We start from the raw sequence: 18,498 nt of genomic DNA on the forward strand, positions 1-18,498 counted from the left end.
GAAGGGGAATGGTTGGCTGTGGAAACGCAAACAGGATCAGGCTTGACAAGCAAAACCACACCAAACATTACTGATCAAAGCCAGACTGTTTGTTGGAAACGGGGCTTAACAAATTGAACCGCTACGTAACCATAGACTGCTTAAAACATGGACGAAGCATCTGGCTTCATTTTTACTGACCGGATGTTGCCCCTTGCATCTAACTGTACTAAAACCATACCTTGGCACATTGTGTCCAGCAAGAAGTTGTCTTGAACCTTGCAAAAAGTAATTTACAACAGTGTGCGTGAGACTCCCGACCAGAAGGAGGGGAGACACTGACTTACGTCTAGTCATAAAGCACTAGTGGCAGATGGCACCCTGTAGAGCAGAATAGTTTGGCAGTGTTTTGATTTTGAAAGTGGAGATAGACGTCTAAAACAGTGTCTGATTAACTCAACCAAACAGAAAACAGTCATGTGAGTGTTGAGCTACAAGGACCGAGAGCTAGTGCAGCTAGCTCTGCTAATGTTAGCAAACATGATGACAGTAGGACTGTTACTTTTTGCAAAAATCAAGTTTAAACAAATTTCGAATGACCCGTAATTTGTTCAAAGAAATCCGAACTCCCCCAACCTTCCTTTGAAGACCACAGCACAACCTCATTGTTTTCCTTTCTTGATAAACTTAACAACCCGTCTAGCGGATGGAGCTCTGACTGCTCTAAAATGAAAACATAACAAGGTAAAACTGAAAGTCAAGCTGAATGGCCCGTATTAATTTCTGAGATTTTTTTTGCCAGAAACACAAGTCTATCAACTTGATTGGGATCAAGAGCGGCTCTTTTTTTGTTTAAAATATTACCTGCCGATGAGAACACGCGCTCAGAGCGCACAGCTGTCCTGACACACCCACAGGTATTTACAGGCCGGCTTTGAGAGTTGCAGGTACCTGTTGCAGCCTATGTCTCTCCATCAGAGCAGCAGACAGAGGAGTCTTCTTTACCTAGGCTTGCATCTACAGGATGCCGTCATGGCTGCCTTTACCAAAGTCATCAGATTGATACAAGTCCCCAAAAAGGCTCTCCATCACACCCAGGACAGCAGTTGCCTTTCTCCCACTCGAGTAGCTATGTTTAGTAAAAGATTAGCAGAGCACGCGTCAACATGGTAGTGAACTCTAAGGCCCCGTTTACACGACATATCATCTGAAAATGCTAAAACGCAGTGAAAAAAATCTGCGTTTACACGGGAACACTGATGGACTGAAAACACTGAAGTAAGCATGCCAGGCGTGTAGGTGGTGCTATAACTGTCTTTGGGAGATCTCCACCAAAGTAGAGTTGAACGGATCGTCTGGTGTACTGGGGAATACTAAGTTAAAAAGTGGAGCAAAAGATGCACATTTTGTTGAAAGACAGTCAGCAGATTCAGCAGCAGCACAAGCACAACACGGTACTTCGCAACGATTGTAACAACTGTACTGTTGTCCTGTTGAATACGCGAGGGAGGTGGAGCGTCACGCCAGTGTGAAAACGCCGGCTTACTGTTTACACAGCAACGGTGTCGGCAGCGTTTCAGAAAAATCCCACTCTGGAGGCCGTTTTCAAAAGTTTGCGTTTTTGGTCGGCTGAAAACGCCATTTCCGTGTAAACGCAAGGCTGAAACGCAACAAAACTTATGCGTTTCACCCTAAAACCGTTGTCATGTAAACGGCCCCTCAGAGCGCCATCTGTTGGATAACCAGGCAAACCATATCAACTTGTCAGAATGATCTGTAAAGACTGCAGCCGGCGTTTTGAGCAGGGTTTTAGAGTTTTCGAATAAGAAGTGACCGCCCTAGCTGACAGTGTTTACTTGAAGATTCTGTGACCCTGTTTGGCTGCATTGGCAAGGCAAGTTTATTTATATAGCACATTTCAGCATGGCAATTCAAAGTGCTTTACAGACAGAACAAATTAAAAGAAAACAATTAAAATTCAATTAAAAAGCAGATTAAAATTAAAAAGATACAATAAAACAATAAGATTAAAAAAAATGTTGGTTGAACTGTGTCCAACTTTGACCCTTTTTCTTAGAATTTTCTTACCCTACGACCAGATGACTTGTCATAAAACGTTACTCATTAAAAATGATCGCTTCTTGTAAAACTATACTTTAAATATCGTCCAACACAAAGTCTTGTGTTTTATTTCTTCCAATCACTTCTGCTAACATTACCCTACCTATGTGATAAAAACACAACGAGCTAACATTACTGTGGGGCTGTTCTATACTAAAACACAAGTCTTACCTCATCTCTCTGTTTTCTTCTACTGTGCTTAAATTCTTAAACACAGAGCTAAAACGGTTGGCTGTCAGCAGGGCTTGCTAGGAAACATTTTGAATCAGAGAACCAGTTAAACTCAGCTTTCTGGAGGGCGTCAGTCTATGCAGCAGGTCAAAGGGTCACTGCATTTTGTAGGAATATGCTGAGTAAAAGAAGTCCCGGAGGGATCTTTAATGCTCATGCAGCGTGACTTTGAGTTTAAAATCATCATTTAGAGTGAAATAAACATTTTTTTTCCTACCCAACGGAGCTATAGCATGAATTCTGATTTAACAATATGGCCCTGCTGTTCGAAAAGTCACAAACACAATCAATACAGAATCCCATGTCACAGGAATCAATACACAGTGGCTGTATATTTTGAGCTACAGTGAGCGCTTGTGATCTGTGCCGAGTTATTGAAGTTTCACTCTGAACATGTACAATATGCTCTATCTCACAAGCAGATGCCACACTGGAAATATGTGGATAAACTCACAAGTGGATAAAACACTTGTCAATGCACCTTTCACGCTCTGCAGCACGCTCTCCAGTTTTGTCCCTCGCACACACAAAGAAGCTGCTCCTTCCAGTGCACATCCAGTGAGTGTCCGCACACTCGCGATGGTACCAGACATGAGGAGTCAGTTTGAGAATATTTCTGTAAACACTCATCAAACGTCTGCCGCCACTTCAACCCTCAGCAGTGTTGTGAAACACTTGTAGCAGCAGCGGTTTATTCTGCAGAGGGGCAGAAAAAGCCATTATTTAAAAGAGACATCCTACAGAGATAGAGGGACATGAAGTATGAGGTGATAAGACTCTGCACCCTTTCCAATGCAAGGAGCAGCATTTTTACTTCGATGCTGATAAAAGTGACAAATAATAATTTATGGTGTTGTTCCTGAGATATAACGTGTCGGTTTATGCTGTTCATTTTTCAACAGTGGACGCTGTGATAGGGTTACATCATATGACTAATCGTGACATGGAATTTGATGAAGGAAGCAATGGGTCAACTGGGATGTTAGTGGCCTGGACCAAAGACAATGGGTACTTAAAAAATGTGGAAAAGGACAAACAAGACAAGACCATAGAGCAGATTCATGCTGCGTTACAATCACAACAGCATTAAACAACAACCAGATAGCAGCTTTTTAAGCCGCGTAACGTCAGCCCTCAGCAGGAAGCACACAACAGCAGCCGTATACTTATAGCTTTGTCAGACGTCATCTCTGTCTTCATGATACTGGTGTGTGCCTGACTGGCGTAAGTAGTCTTTGATAGTTACTACCAGTTAATACCAGAAATTAACTGCAGCAGGACTTGAATAAAAGTAGATTTCATACAAAGCACATTTAGCGTCACAGTAAGCCAACTGGTTCCCCTCCACTTGTCTCCACCTGTGATGGGATACAAATGGCAGCCACAGGACTGTGACAAAGACAGTCATACAGGCTAAATTAGAGATTTATTTACCAAAATTAAAATATTGAAAGATGGAATAATAGAATTGTATAATAAAAAAAACTAGAAAAATATGTACTGAAAAAATTAACCACAAGAAAAATATATAACCAATATACAAGTACAAAATGTGGACAGACTGATTGCACAAAAAGGTAAAAACTATTTACAAAACAATAAGACAGTGGCAAAGAATTGCAAATGTTAAGATTGCAGCAGCGCACGCCCACAACCCTCGACCATGACTTCATTAACACACACACTAGCCTAGCATTTACCTGCAGCATCGCTTTTCTACATAGCTTAAGAGCCGTGCACCTGACTTGGCATGTTAACACAAGCTAATCACGGGTATTTACACGTACTTGTTCAGCAGAAAGCCAAGTCGCATCGCTCTTTGTCTTGTGCTTCTCTCCAAGAAGCAAGGAGTGAGAGTTGAAACCATAGACTGTATATTGAGTGGACAGCGTGGTTCCACCATTTACCATTGTACGGTTCTGAAGCCAAAATTCCTCCGTCACAGGCGCAGCCATTGTAGCAGTTTGTAGCCAGAGTCTGCGCAGTAGAGACGATGAGGGATTCTGGGAGAATCTGAGAGTAGCCGGGTGACAATATAAATAAGTATTTTTTTTCTTTGAAGAGTCTAATCACTTATTGACTCTACCTCCCGACATATTTTACAATCCCCGAAAATAAATACACAATAATGGCAGCTGTCAATCATCGTTAAACATGACGTAAACCTTATTTTTAACCTCTTATAACTAATGAAAACTTTTTTTTTTTTTTTTTTTTTAAAAGAGGACTTGAATACAAGGCAGCCAAATAATATCTTCAAATCACCACAACAATCGGACGTGAGATACATTTCTACAAGGTGTACTAATCTTTTAAAGTTTGACCACAGCCCATCTGAAATGACTGGGAGATGGATTTTTTAACCTATGCTGCAACCGGCCACCAGGGGGAGCAGTTTTGCTGGCGACCTCACTTCGAGCTAAGCAAGATGATGTACTTTTTTTTTTTACAGTGTACGGTTGAAACAAGCTTTGGCATTTTGTTTCACTTTGGCTGTTTTTACTTGCTCCGTGCTACGTCCACTATCGTAGTATAGCTTCTTTCGAATCAATACGCAAAGTCCCTGCATGCACAGGGCGTACTGTGATTGGCTGATGTAACCACGTCTCCTCTCCACCCAGATACATCCCAATAAAACCAATTCATCAACATACCGGCAGAGGGAAGGGCTCGAGGCAGACCTGGACACTGACACACATGTTCAGAGGCCCAGAAGTGATGACTGAGCAGGATTATTCCTGTTAAAGTTGACATTTTAGCTTTTTAGGAAAATCCTGGCGACACTTCCTTTAAACTAATCTTTATCAACCACAACATGTTGTTAACTTTTGGGACTTAAAACTGCTCGTCCCACTTCTTGTGCTCCACCTTTATTAAATGTACCCCATATACTGCTTGTTGTCATTAGAGCGGTGCTCATTATGAGGGTTTTTCTGCTGTGGATGTGGAGCTGCAGCCTCTGGTTTCCTCGGTTTCTGCCAGCGCTGACTGATGTTCCACATGCTGGTCAGGGATGTTCGGAGGAGCCCTGAAGCCTGCTGGCCTGTCAAAGAAATGTGACAGTGTCCTGTGTGCAGGGACAAACTGGAGAGTGTAGCCTGCAGCTCTCAATCACTCCGGGGGTTGGCAGAGACACCCACAGGGAGCTGTCTACTCTCTCTTTCATTTATCTCTTTCTCTTTTACCCTCTCTATCTTTCATGTTTCCTCACTTTCTAGAGCTCTACCCTATTTGGTCCTTTGTCCCTCTTTCTGTCTGTTTGCTGCTCTGTTTTTTCATCATCAGCCCTGACAGTATCAGTCCATTGTTCACAGACTTTTCAAACACACATACACGTGGCTCTTCTCAAACAATTCATTGTATTTGCTTGTTTCGTTGCCACTCACTGTCTGCGTCAATATCCGACCTAATCCAGCGCCTGGCTGAGGCTCAGCGTGTTCGACGAGCACACATATGCACACATGCACCCACCCACCCACATGCACCCACATGCATAATTAAACAGACTGGCACCCACATGCTCAAAGTCCCTAACACACAAAGAGTTGAACACAGAGTATTTCCTAATGCACAGTTCCATTTTTAGGATGTATAAGCCTTCCTCGCAGCAGCACAGTAGCTCCACACAATACACAAGAATGAGGATTTTCTATTAGATTTGTCTGCACAGACAGAGGGAGGCCGAGAGTTTCCTTCATTTAAACTGTTCTGCACTGAGGCTTTTCAATTTGATTATGAGGCTCCATTTCATAGAGGCTGGATGCTGCGTGCCATTCAGAATGAAATTGAGCCGTCGGTCGGCTGGACGGGCAGCATCCCGGTGTCTCCTCCACGGGGGCATTAAGGGACGTCAAGGGCAATGCTGCCCCGCCATGCCCTTTCGCCGCAATGTTTAGCCGGATTGCAGGGGAATTGTGACAGAGGCTGGCTAGCTGGATTTCAATTGATTGAAACTCTGTGAAGGACTCTGAGGAAAAAGTCAGACCCACCTGTGGAAATATCTTCCTCACCGTCACACGTATGCCACTGCTCATACAAGCTGACTGATTGGACGATTGCCCAGTTTTGGGTCACTCCTGACCTGCTTCAGTGACTGATGATCACTAGAAACAGGTAACTAAAGCTTTGGATGTAACAGCAACCCCACTCTCCTGGCGTCCATCATTAATCCTCTTCTTTACCTCATCCGAGCAACACTTCCTGAGACGTTCTCCTTTTACATCCCAGGCTCTAGAGTGGCCTTACATTGTCACAACAGGGCTCTTTGTCCCTGATCTATCGTTGTGTAATTGGTCATCGGAAACCAAATTAGCTGTACATTTAGAGTCTCATTTTTCAGCTTTTCTGTCTGTTTAAATAAAAAAAACTGTCTTTGAAGAAAGGTTCTGGTTGCCTCTAAGCAGAAACCCTTTCTAATTCATTTTTAAACAGTCAGAGAAGTTGATCATATGTTCTTAGTTAAAGTTTCAAATTAAGGTTCACAATAGCTCTGTTTCACACTGGTGTGTTTCATGAATTTGACTGGAAGGAAATCTTCAGTTACCATCTCAGACTTCTCTTGGCTGTATTAAAAAAAACTCTACTTGAGCTTATACCAACAATGTCTTCACTTTGTACAATTCCTTTACTTCTGTTGACCACTAAGTATCCAAACTTGTTGGATTTCCTCAGTTTCTTGAGATTTTTTTCTATTTTACTTAGTTATAACCGATTTTTCTTCATTCCACAACATTTTAGTTGTTGAAACCTAATTTCATATTCCACTAGCTCATCTAAAAGGTAAGAAAACAGTCCATCTTATCACATTTTATCTTAGATATGCAATGTTTTGTAAATCAAAATACTGCCTAGCCACGCCATGCTACATCTGTCACCTGTGCTTGTTTAAATCAGGGTAGTTGAGGTATACAGCATGTTGGAAGAAACCATTAACAACAGACCGTCCAGTGACCAGAGAGGGTGACAGCATTAGATTGTAAAGACGGCTTAACCCATAAATCTTTGCTCGATTGAAATGACAGGTTATTGGTTTAGAGTATTTTTAAAAGAGTATTTCATGCCTATTTAAAAAAAAATTCTTACAGAAGAAAAATGTATTTCTTTTCTTAGCTATGTAGAGCAGGTTTCCAAGTTTTAAGGCTCATAGTTTGATCTTTAGCGAAATACAAAATCAGTAGCATACCCAAAGTTTCATATCAATGCCAAATGTAAGTAAAACTGTGGCAAAAAGTTTTTCATTAATACCAAAAAAAAAAGAAAAAAAAAAAACAGAAACTAATCCTCTGCAAACAAACACAACCTTTGTTTGAAATGACTATTGGCCATTAGGACTTTTTTTTAGGTATTACTCAATAGTTCAGTATGAATAGTTACATATCAAGCTTACCAGACCCTCTGACAGTTTGTTGGAGGCTGTCTGATCAGGGTTTAGATCTTTTTTCCTGATTCTTTAAAGAGGCTAACACACTTTGAATTTAGTGTTTTGGTGCAGATTAAACATGTAGGTTCAATTGTCCCTGTTAGCACATCTTCTTGTCAGTATGTATGAGCTGCAAAAAATCAACTTCTGTAGACACAGAAAGGACCGGCGAGATATTTATTCCTCTCAGTTTTTGAAGGAACTTGTTTTTGATGTCTTTGCAGAATCCAGAAGTCCCTGTTCTATTTTTACCCTCAAATAAAGACCAGCATCTCCACCCCTCCTGCCATATCAGCATCTATTTCTGGAGTATTTCCTGTCATTCAAACCTAAAGTTCACTCGATGCACTGTCTTCAAAAGTGTAGACGGGTCCTAATGGTCCAGATTAAAAAGCAATTTAATACAGAAAAGGGGATTAGAAACACTATGGGCTGCACTAATCCTTAACCTTTACTCCTGTTCTCATGGAGCCCCAATATGGGCCAGACGATAGCATCACAGGACTGGAGTTGGTAAATTTCCATTAGGGCCGCCCTTCTTTATTCCCACCAGCACATTTAAAGGCATTAGGCATGCTTTGTCAAGGCTAATAAAAAGGTCCAGCTGTGCTATCACACACCCCCGACTTGTTTCGGAAAAAGCACTGTTCCATGTGAAGTTTTCATAACCCATTATGATAATCTGGCTGAGTCTCTGAAGGGCAGGGGATAGACAGGCAGATAGATGCTTCTGGGGTGACTGCTCCACAGACTCTGCAGGGATAGAACATTTCCTGACTGTCTGTGTAACAGGGACAGAAAGACACTCCTATCTGCCGAGGAAGAGCAAGAATAATAGACAGCTCGATGCTAGAAGAGAGGCGACTGCATAGCAGCAGTTCAGAAAAAAAGCAAGGAACATTTTGTTCAAGTGACGAAGGTGGAAAATAAGTTTATGTCCAAGTTTTTGTTATTTTACAAGCAAAATGTTTGTAATGTTTGCTTCTTCCTTTTCTGGAGGGGGTAACTACAACACGGAAAATAGAGGAAACACGAGTCTTTCAGATGGTTGGTTTTGTAGTAAAAAGTGTGGTACCCACACACTCTAAATTGAGAAGGCCTGCATTCTGTTTGCCTGCGTTAATCTCTGCAGAGGAGAGGAGTGTTTCTCTGGTAGGAAACAGGGTCATGCTGAACATAAATCTTTAATATCTAAATTTGCGCAGTGCAAAGATTCAATTCTCTGCACTTTGTAGGGTCCACCATTGGTTATATGGTTTTATTTATACATCAAAGTCCATTTATTATTGATTTGTTTGTGAGCCATCAAACTCTGATACAATTTTCCTGAAGGAAAAGCTGTACAGATGAAAAGAGCCGTCCATTAAAGTGATTGTTCGACTTCATTAATCGTTAATGTTTGTCAGAGTCAGGGTGTGGTGAGATTGATGTGATCCACGACTATGGCAACAAGGATTGCTCATCTGGCAAAGCAGTTTCTTTGGCATCAAATGAAGACAACTTTTACAGTTTTAAAGAGGTGGATTTCTCGTGGGGTTTGCTCCTGGCATGTCAGGGCTGTCTTGGCAATAACCGCCGTGCAGACATCAAGAGGTTGGCGCTGGCTGATGCTTGAATTCCTCTTAGCTTCTCTCTCATTTCATGCTGTTCGTTTTCTCAGAACTGGTCTCTGTGAGTCATATTAGTGCTGTACACCCTTTGATTTAGGGTCTCTGCAGGTCTCAGGGATGGTATTCTGTCCTATGAGTTTGATCCTGTTGTCTGTCCACCTAACCCTGCTCTTGGTACATCTATTGTTGGAGGATGGACGTTCAGAACAGTTTATGAACGCTGTTTGAAAATGTATGAAATATCTACAAGATGATAAAATAAATTATCGCAATCTTTCAGCAACCAATCAAGGTGAACTTTTCTTTGGTACAAACATGGATGATGTGTTACTCCAGGAAGAAGACTTAAGGGAAAACTTTGGTCTTGTAGTTTGTTCGGTCAGTAAAACAAGTAGTAGCAGAAGTGGGCGCCCAACATTAAACTCTGTTGACTGGTCATGGGTTGATGAGGCCTCATGAACTGTTGCAGCACATTACCCAATCTGTACTGATACGGTGTCGGTACTGTGTAACTGTGTCGCTCAATGGACACCTACTGGATCTTAAACATCAATGCAGGCAACAGAGTTGAGAGACTCAGCTAGCGTACTGATTCAATGACCGAAAATACATAAAATTATTTAGATTATTACATTTTATATTGAGCTGCACGGTGGCCCAAGAGTTAGTGGTGCAGCCACTTGGCTGGTGGGCCTTTCTGTGTGGAGTTTGCATGTTCTCCCCATGCATGCGTGGGTTCTCTCCGGGTACTCTGGGTTCCTCCCACAGTCCAAAAACATGCTCATCAGGTTAATTGATCACTCTACATTGGCTGTAGGTGTGAGTGTGAGCGTCAATGGTTGTCTGTCTGTCTGTCTATGTGTCAGCCCTGTGATTGACTGGCGACCAGTCCAGGGTGTACCCCGCCTCTCGCCCAATGACAGGTGGGATAGGCTCCAGCCATCCGCGACTCTGCATTACACATGCAGGCATCGGTGTCGACGGACCCATCACTACTGTTTACCATTAATACGCTACTTCGAAGTCCACTGATTTGCATCACCCTACCTCCTCGACTCGACTCCTCATAGAAGCTTCTAGTTAAGTAAATCAAATTGTTTTTAGTGAAGACTTAAATTCAAAGCTGAGTCAATAATCTGTTTACTAAAAACAATTTGATTTACTTCACTAGAAGCTTCTATGAGGAGTCTAGGAGGTCAGGGGATGCAAGTCAGTGGAACTTAGTCTTCTGACTCCCAGATGGCTCATAGTGTTGTACGCATACAATGGCTGGCTTCCAGAGCCAAGTTGTTTGGATCCGACATACTGTATCATGAGGCTGGCCACCTCAGCATAAATGTCCATTGGCAAAGTGCTGTGTTCCTGCAGTGAAGACAGGTAACACACATGTATTGATTGGAAGGTAAAGGTTTGGACAGTCGTTGTTGATGATCAGAAGTGGTTCCAGAAACCAGCAAATAATGAACTTCTACTCGTCTCACCTGTGAAGACGTAGATGATAAAATCTTCCCACTCATTCTTTGATAAAACCTCAGTTAACAACATCCAATGAGTCTCCACTCTTATCGGCTTGTTTTTGGTTTCCTTTAGTTATGTGCTTTGTTATGTTCATGAAGTAAATCATGGCTCTATTTAGAGGGAAAAGATGTCAAGTGATTGTGAGTCTTGAACACAAAGACTTGAAGACAAGGATAATGAGACGGTAGCACTTGGTCACTCCCGGCTCCAAAAAAACAAGATGGTCATAGCGAAATTGCCAAGCTCAAAGCCCCAAAGCAGTGGACACAACTCAGCAGTGGCTACGTCCACTTCTCATTTACACTGAGCACTAAATCTGTCTGCTTTTATAACCAAAATTGTTTTGCAAGCTCCTTCCCTCTCACTGCCCTCTCCAGATCCACAGAGATGTAACTCCTACATCAATGGTCTATTTAAAGTCGAAAACAGGATGCGTCTCTTCATTCCACTGTCGGTTTTTACACCTTTTTTGTTGTGATAGTATTGTATTTATCACTCCTCTTCCTGTTCACAGGCCACTACTGAGCAGAAGAAGCTGAGCCATGCTGGATCCAAGCCCTCCCTCTCTGAGAGCAGTGGCCGACTCCCTCAGATAGCCATGAACACCTGCAAGTACAATGGCGGAGTGGTGAGACCACTAGTGGGCAGCCTGGCGTCCTCGTCGCGCCGCAACCTCGCAGAGCTCGACTCGGAGACGCAGCCCTTGCAGACGCTGCACAGCTCTGGCTTAGAGGTGGTGGTGTCAAAGGGCAACGGTGGCGAAGACCCCAGCAAGGCGTCCAACGAGAGCTTGGTCAGGGAGGGCAGCGGGCGTGGCGGGGGCAGGGCGCCGCAGAAGAAGAACAGGGACATTGGCTACAAGCTCGGCCACAGGAGAGCACTGTTTGAGAAGCGGAAGCGGCTCAGCGACTACGCACTCATCTTCGGGATGTTTGGGATTGTTGTCATGGTGACAGAGACAGAGCTGTCATGGGGGGTTTACACTAAGGTAGGTTGTGCATGTGTGTGATGCATGAGTGGGAGCTCTGTGTGTTGTCATGGCTATTGTTAGTGTTTGATTTGTGTGGGGTTGGCAACTGTCAGATTTATGAAGAGTGATTATTAGCGCAGACACTGACATACATGATTTAACAAAGGTGTTGAGAATGGTCCACAAATAGAAACGGGTGTCATGGGATCTGTTGTGTGACTTACAGTGCAGCTCGGAGTCTGCTCTTCAAAAATGTTTTATTCAAAATATCTTCATCACAAGCCATCTTTTGTTACTAGTTTCTTTCATTTTGGCATCTAAAAGTGAATGGAGTTCAGCCAAAATTGTTTCCACTACTCGCGCCATTGTGGCTCTCTGTCATTCCCTGTGATCCAAAACAACTACTTTCACTGCAGAGTGAGAGATAGAGAGACGGTCGGAGGATAAGGAGTACAGAGAGACTTAAAGTGACATGACAAGTTGACACAAAGAAAGAAAGAACAATGGGATTCAAAGATGGGAAGCTCTTTGGTGCTTTAAACTGCACATAAGCAACTTAAAAGCAGGAGATCAGAGTGAAGACAGCTGAGCGCACTTAAACACTAAGCTGGACTCTGGAACAAGGACAACAGCAGGGAAGTCAGGATCCAGGGTCATGGTGACCTGGTCGATATCTTTTCACCTTTTTTGTCCTTCAGCGTCACTCAGTCAGCCATTTCTGCTGGGTCAGATATTTTGGGACAATTATTGTTCCCTCACTGCACACAGAGCAGCGTCTACAAGGCTGTTTACCTCTGAGGTGACATTGCAGTGCACTGCAGTATAAAGGGTCACAGCCTCTTCTGTCTGCAGCTATTAGACTGTTCTCAAAGCATCAAACTCTGTGTATGGAGGAGAAAAAGAAACAGCACTCAAGAACTATAAGGATGGTTTTGCATGTTTTGCCAATCACAGTCATCTCTTTGGCTTGAGAGCCAAATAGAGAAAAAAACTCCCATGTTTAACTTCAGATGTGTATTAAAACGTCCATGTTTCATGTTAACTTTTGCCTCTAGTGACATGAATATGGAGACATCCATTTGACAACAATTCTGATTTTTTTTTTACGCTCACTGAGCTCAGAGCATGCTGTGAAGTGTGCCCCCTCCTTAAGATTACCACAAAAAGGAAGAATGGATAAATAATAAAAAGAAGCTCCAACCTGCTCGTGGTGAACTAATCAGTGAGCTGAAAACTTACATTTGCTAACTAAACAAAAAAAAACAATGCAGAAACAACTTGAGATGTAAACTGAGGGCCACTAAACTCTAAAAAAACAACCACAAGTTCCAAAAATGTCAAACAACTCAACTGCCCTCTAATAGTTATGCAGTGAAGTGCAATTACTTTTGTTTTTTTCCGCTGGCCTGATTTGTGATTTCTTTACAGATTTTGTGCCTCAGTGGTTTGCCGTCAATAATGGGACACAGGAACTATTTCAGTATGTCATTCCTTGAAGAGTAGTTCCTGGAACAAAAGTTCCTGGGTGAAAGGCCTCTTTTGTTGCATGGCTGTTTCTCCATGCATCACTGAAGCGATTTGCATAATCTTCACGGGACTCAAAGCCTTCAGTGAACACTCGGACAGCAATGGGCCACAAGAATTTTTAGTTCCTCGAAGAGTAGTTCCTGGAACTAAAAGTTCTTCATACTTCTCATTAGGGATAGGAATCGAAAATCAGTTCCTGTTGAGAATCGATAAGAAATGTTTCATTCCATCGATAACGTTAGCCTTTGTGCTTAACGATTCCTTTATCAATTCTTTACATTGTGCTGGAGCCATAGGGCCTTACGTCGACTAGTCTGCTGCAGCTATCTTAGCTTAGCAGTTTGATAACGTTTCCCAAGAAAACTCTGATTCAGGATTTTCAGCTTGAAGTTTTACTGAAGAACTGACTTCATAAAGAAATGCACATTACTCTCTCTCTCAGGAGATTCATATTCAGTACATTCGAAATGGTATAAATCACCTTATTTACCAAAATAGCCCAAGCTTGATGCTAACCTATATGGGAAACTGCATTGATATGCTAGCAGTTAGCATACATCAGTATAACTTCAGCTTCAGAATAAAATTTAAACTTTTATCACAGAAACATATCACATCAACTCTTTGTAAAAAATACTGAGAATTTAAAATGTCTAAAGCTAACAGGTAACTGAAAGACTCATGGCTGACTTCATAACTACGGAAAGGTTCCAAACAACTTAAACCATTGCTACAACCACTTCGAGACACTAGATGGCCTACTTGAACTATAAATATACTACAACACGGTACATCAACGTCACATTGTGAACAATTTCTACCTGTTTGTGTATAATTATGCCCGGAAATATCCAGACTCTGGGACCAATTACATTTTATTCACTTACAGTTTAAACTCAATTAAATGTTGTTGATAATCGATAAGGGCATCAGTATTGACAAAATCTTATCAATTCCCATCTCTACTTCTCATTGAAAAGCACCTGTATACATTACTCTGTACTTTTAAGCCTAAGGATTGGATAAGCGTAGTCCGTGGTGTTCATTACAAGCACAAAATGTGATTTTGCAACTAATTTTTAAGTTTAGAGCAGCCATTGACAACCACTAGTTTCACTTAGTGATAAATTAAATCCTGTTGTGCTGTAAGACTTAATAATACTTGCACAATTCAATTGGCTGGAATTTGTGCCACTTGAAACTGAATTTGATTCATTATATACTGAACTTGAAAAGTATGACCTGAAATCAAGTTTATTTTTTAAAAATGAATTAAAAGTTTTATTTGACTGACTTGAAAATTCATCTAATCAAATTATCATAATTCAAAAAACAAAATTAAATTTATTTTCCACAATTCAGATTGAGTTGTGCAGTTTGATTTCAGTTCAGCTTGGAACTAGGGGTGGGAGAAAACAATGTATGTCTCAAAGTATTGGGATTTTTTGTTTAAGGATTTTTTTTTTTTTTTTAATTTAATCTTCCATTTTAACCTTTGTTTATAAGTTGGGCTAGAAAAAAAGTTAAGTTGTCAGATCCCTGAATACATTTCTAAAAACTAACTCACATGTGATATACATATTTTGTAAAAAAAATAAATAATAAGGCTCCTGATATTGTCTATGGACATCCATCATCATTCAACTTTTCCACATGGTCTGGTGTTAAAAAAAGCAAGCTAAAAATTGGAAAAATCAGGAATATCAAACAATCGCAATTTAAATCAAATTGGCACCTCAAAATGGCAAAAGGATCGATGTTTGTTAAATTCTGTTTTCTTTTGACATGGTCGTTTTTGCACAGCAAGATTCCAGCACAGAAAAAAAATGGTTTCAATTTTTCCTGATTCCAATTCAGTTTCTCGTGGCATAGCTCTCAGCACATACACTTGAACTGTTTTTGGCGCTACAGCTTTGTTCTGTTTTATCATGGTGTTAATCAGTAGTTGTTAAAGCTTTATTAAAACAAGAGAGTTTCAGGGTCAGGTTCCAACTGAAAGGAGAGGGGATCTTGGCATTTATACAAATCCTTCAGTAATTTGTCACTTCTGTATTGTTGCTGAGGTAACATGAGCCAATGAACTTAAATAGACATAAAATTAGTTCAGCATAAAAGGTTTAGAGACAGACAGAAATAAACAAACCAACAAAAACAATGTTCAGGGCTTGTTTTTCCAGATGTTTAAATAGGAGTATTCTAACGTATCTCTGTGCAGCGTGTATATTTGAGGTCAGAGTGATAATCCATATGCTGATTTATAGGGTTTTAAGAAAGTCAATAGGTTTGTCTGTGCCTGTTACTGAGTGGGGTTTAGTTCATTCATCAGGTTGACCTCAGTTGAAATTGAAATGACCTCCAATCTCTGAGCGGCACAGAAGACACCCCCACCCCCATCAGACATGTAGCATGTGCTGTGGATGGTCCATTTTCTGTCTCCCGTCGCATCACGCAGCAGACACTTGAGGCTCAGAAAAGGTTTTCTCGGCCCTGGAGGAGAGAAATGCGTAAAGAGGCAGTGAGCACTGGGACTGAAAAATCCTTGAACCTCTGACAGGTGGATTAATTGGTTTACTCAATATTATTTCACAGGGGACTTCTCAAAACAATTTCAGGCGTTAGAATGTCTTGAGAATGTGTCGCCAACCTGAGGGGCAAAGTAATCTAGTTGATAGCTAAAAATAAGTTTTGTAATATGGACCAGCAAAGGACGGAGAAATGCTGAGCAGCTCTCTGTCATTTCACCGGCAATTATGAACGATATTTCCGCTTGTTGTTTCTGTCGTTTGTTGTCTGTGTCGTTATGATAACAACAACCGGAGGATCATTAGCCTGCCGCGGAGAGGCTTTTTTACACCAAGGCTGTTAACTTGATTTATCCAATGGCATTTTACCAACATAAAGGGGAGACTTAAGTAGTACAGGTCCTCATTTCCTAGATCTATGGTCCCCATGTAGACACATACACAAACACACACTCACACACGCTCCAGCGATAGCATCCAGCTGGCCTATTTATCATCAGCTACACTCACTGTGGTGGCCCCCCTGCTAATGCTAGCCTTGCCTTTTCTGCACCCACCATTAAGTGGAGAGTTCCCCTGTTAGTGCAAGGCTTTGATTAATTGGTAGTTTAGACGGAGGGGAACAGCTTCCACAGATAATACCAGGCTGCACCTACACCTGCAGCTGCATTGTTTAGCAACATCCTGACGGCACTGTTTGTGTGTAAAGACCCCGTTATCAGCTCCCAGATAGACCTTTAAGCTAATAAGTGTTGTGTGTCGGTGTGTGTGTGTGTGTGCATGTTTGTGTGGCTGCATACACTGCTGTGAGATTACCTGCTTCTGAGCCTCCTTGGCAGCGTTTGTTGAACCAAACCAACATTAGAGGTTTGCATTTTAATGAAGCGCAACATTTACTGATCTTCAGTTCTTACTTACAGTTAAAACACTCAGCTTTCACTTGAAATTTCCTCTTTTACTCAACTACCTCATTTCACCTTGTTGCTTAGCAATAACATGCAGCTCACAAAATCACAGGCTGTGTAGTGATAAGTCACTAATGGCGTCTCTTCAGGCTAAATTTAGACAGTGAAAGTATGGAAAATGCCACCCGAGAGGAATACTAAGCGACATACTTTATCTTATTTTTACGTAAAAGATTATGTACTCTAATTTTCCAAGCATTCTGTTTTGTCATGATGCTGATGTAAATATTACATGTCTAATTTTTTTCTCCCCATGTCTCTTTCTCTCACTTTAGGAATCTTCATACTCATTTGCACTGAAATGCCTTATCAGCCTTTCCACTGTTATATTGCTTGGTCTTATAATAATGTACCATGCCCGGGAAATCCAGGTGAGTTTTAGAAAACAGAATTACTTCATTTTATTCATGCTGTTAGCGGCTTTTTGTACCAGTGCAGAGAAAATTGGTGCTGCTTTCTGATTTGGCAGTTGGAATTTCATTAACCCTGAAAATTTTCAGTCGCACAAAAGAGTGAAGGAAAAAGCATTTATGATCAATTTGTTGTGTTGTTTGTTGTGTTGTGTGGAAAATGTGAAAGTAATATAAATGTTTATGTAGTTACTTATCATCAGTATTAAGAGTATTCAGAAGAACAATGGATGTGTAGACTTAAGGTTGCCTGCCTGCTTTGTTTCAAACAGGATTACAGTTACAGTGCAGACGTTTATTTTTGATATAATCAAATATATGAATCTTCAGGACGAGGGAAACTTTGTACCAAATGTTAAATTGTCTTTGTTCCTGATTTGCCGCAAGTCTTCCTCTAATTGATCATGACTTATTCAGATCACGACTCAGATTTCAGACAAAATATGAAGGTTTGATTCAAATAGTGTTTGTCTCAGAAGCTTGGTTTCAACCCCCGACACTTTGAAGATGTTGGGGGATGAAGAGGATGAAAAAGTGCTGAAGATGCCAAAACTTCAAAAGTGACATAAAAGGAGAGTTTGTGAATCCTTAATGTGTTTGTTTCTCTGCAGCTGTTCATGGTGGACAATGGTGCGGACGATTGGAGGATAGCCATGACCTATGAGCGAATCTTCTTCATCGTGCTGGAGCTTCTGGTGTGTGCCATCCATCCCATCCCAGGCCAGTATGTCTTCACTTGGACAGCGCGGCTGGCCTTTACCTACACGCCGTCCGTGGCAGATGCGGACGTGGACATCATCCTCTCCATCCCCATGTTCCTGAGACTCTACCTGATAGGCAGGGTCATGTTACTCCACAGTAAGCTGTTTACGGACGCTTCGTCGCGGAGCATCGGCGCCCTCAATAAGATCAACTTCAACACACGCTTCGTCATGAAGACCCTCATGACCATCTGTCCGGGAACTGTTCTGCTGGTGTTCAGTATATCCTCCTGGATCATTGCTGCATGGACTGTGCGCGTCTGTGAGAGGTAAACACGGGGTTGTGAATGATGGAGATGTTTGAAGAGCAAAATGGCTGATGCACCATCATGCTGTTGTGGATTACTTGTACCCTTTTTCAACTTCACTCTTGGCTTCTCAGTGTTCTCTTGTTTTCAGTCGCTCATCTGCACTGGTTCACAGAATGTCTGGAGATTTCAGAATAGGTTACATAGATACTGTACA

General features: G+C 41.6%; 1 protein-coding gene across 1 annotated transcript in view; it reads left to right on the forward strand.

Moving 5' to 3' along the window:
- Positions 1–18,498, forward strand: part of LOC141803981 (small conductance calcium-activated potassium channel protein 2-like) — a 69,229-nt gene that overhangs the window by 16,308 nt on the left and 34,423 nt on the right. The window contains exons 2-4 of the mRNA XM_074688152.1: positions 11,393–11,866; positions 17,138–17,233; positions 17,884–18,302. Coding sequence (XP_074544253.1) covers positions 11,393–11,866; positions 17,138–17,233; positions 17,884–18,302 — 989 coding nt within the window. The remainder of the gene's footprint in view (positions 1–11,392; positions 11,867–17,137; positions 17,234–17,883; positions 18,303–18,498) is intronic.

This window comes from Halichoeres trimaculatus, unplaced genomic scaffold (assembly GCF_033239565.1).
Source record: "Halichoeres trimaculatus isolate MK-OKI-2021-1 unplaced genomic scaffold, fHalTri1.1 fHalTri1_scaffold_15, whole genome shotgun sequence".
Lineage (NCBI taxonomy): Eukaryota > Metazoa > Chordata > Actinopteri > Labriformes > Labridae > Halichoeres > Halichoeres trimaculatus.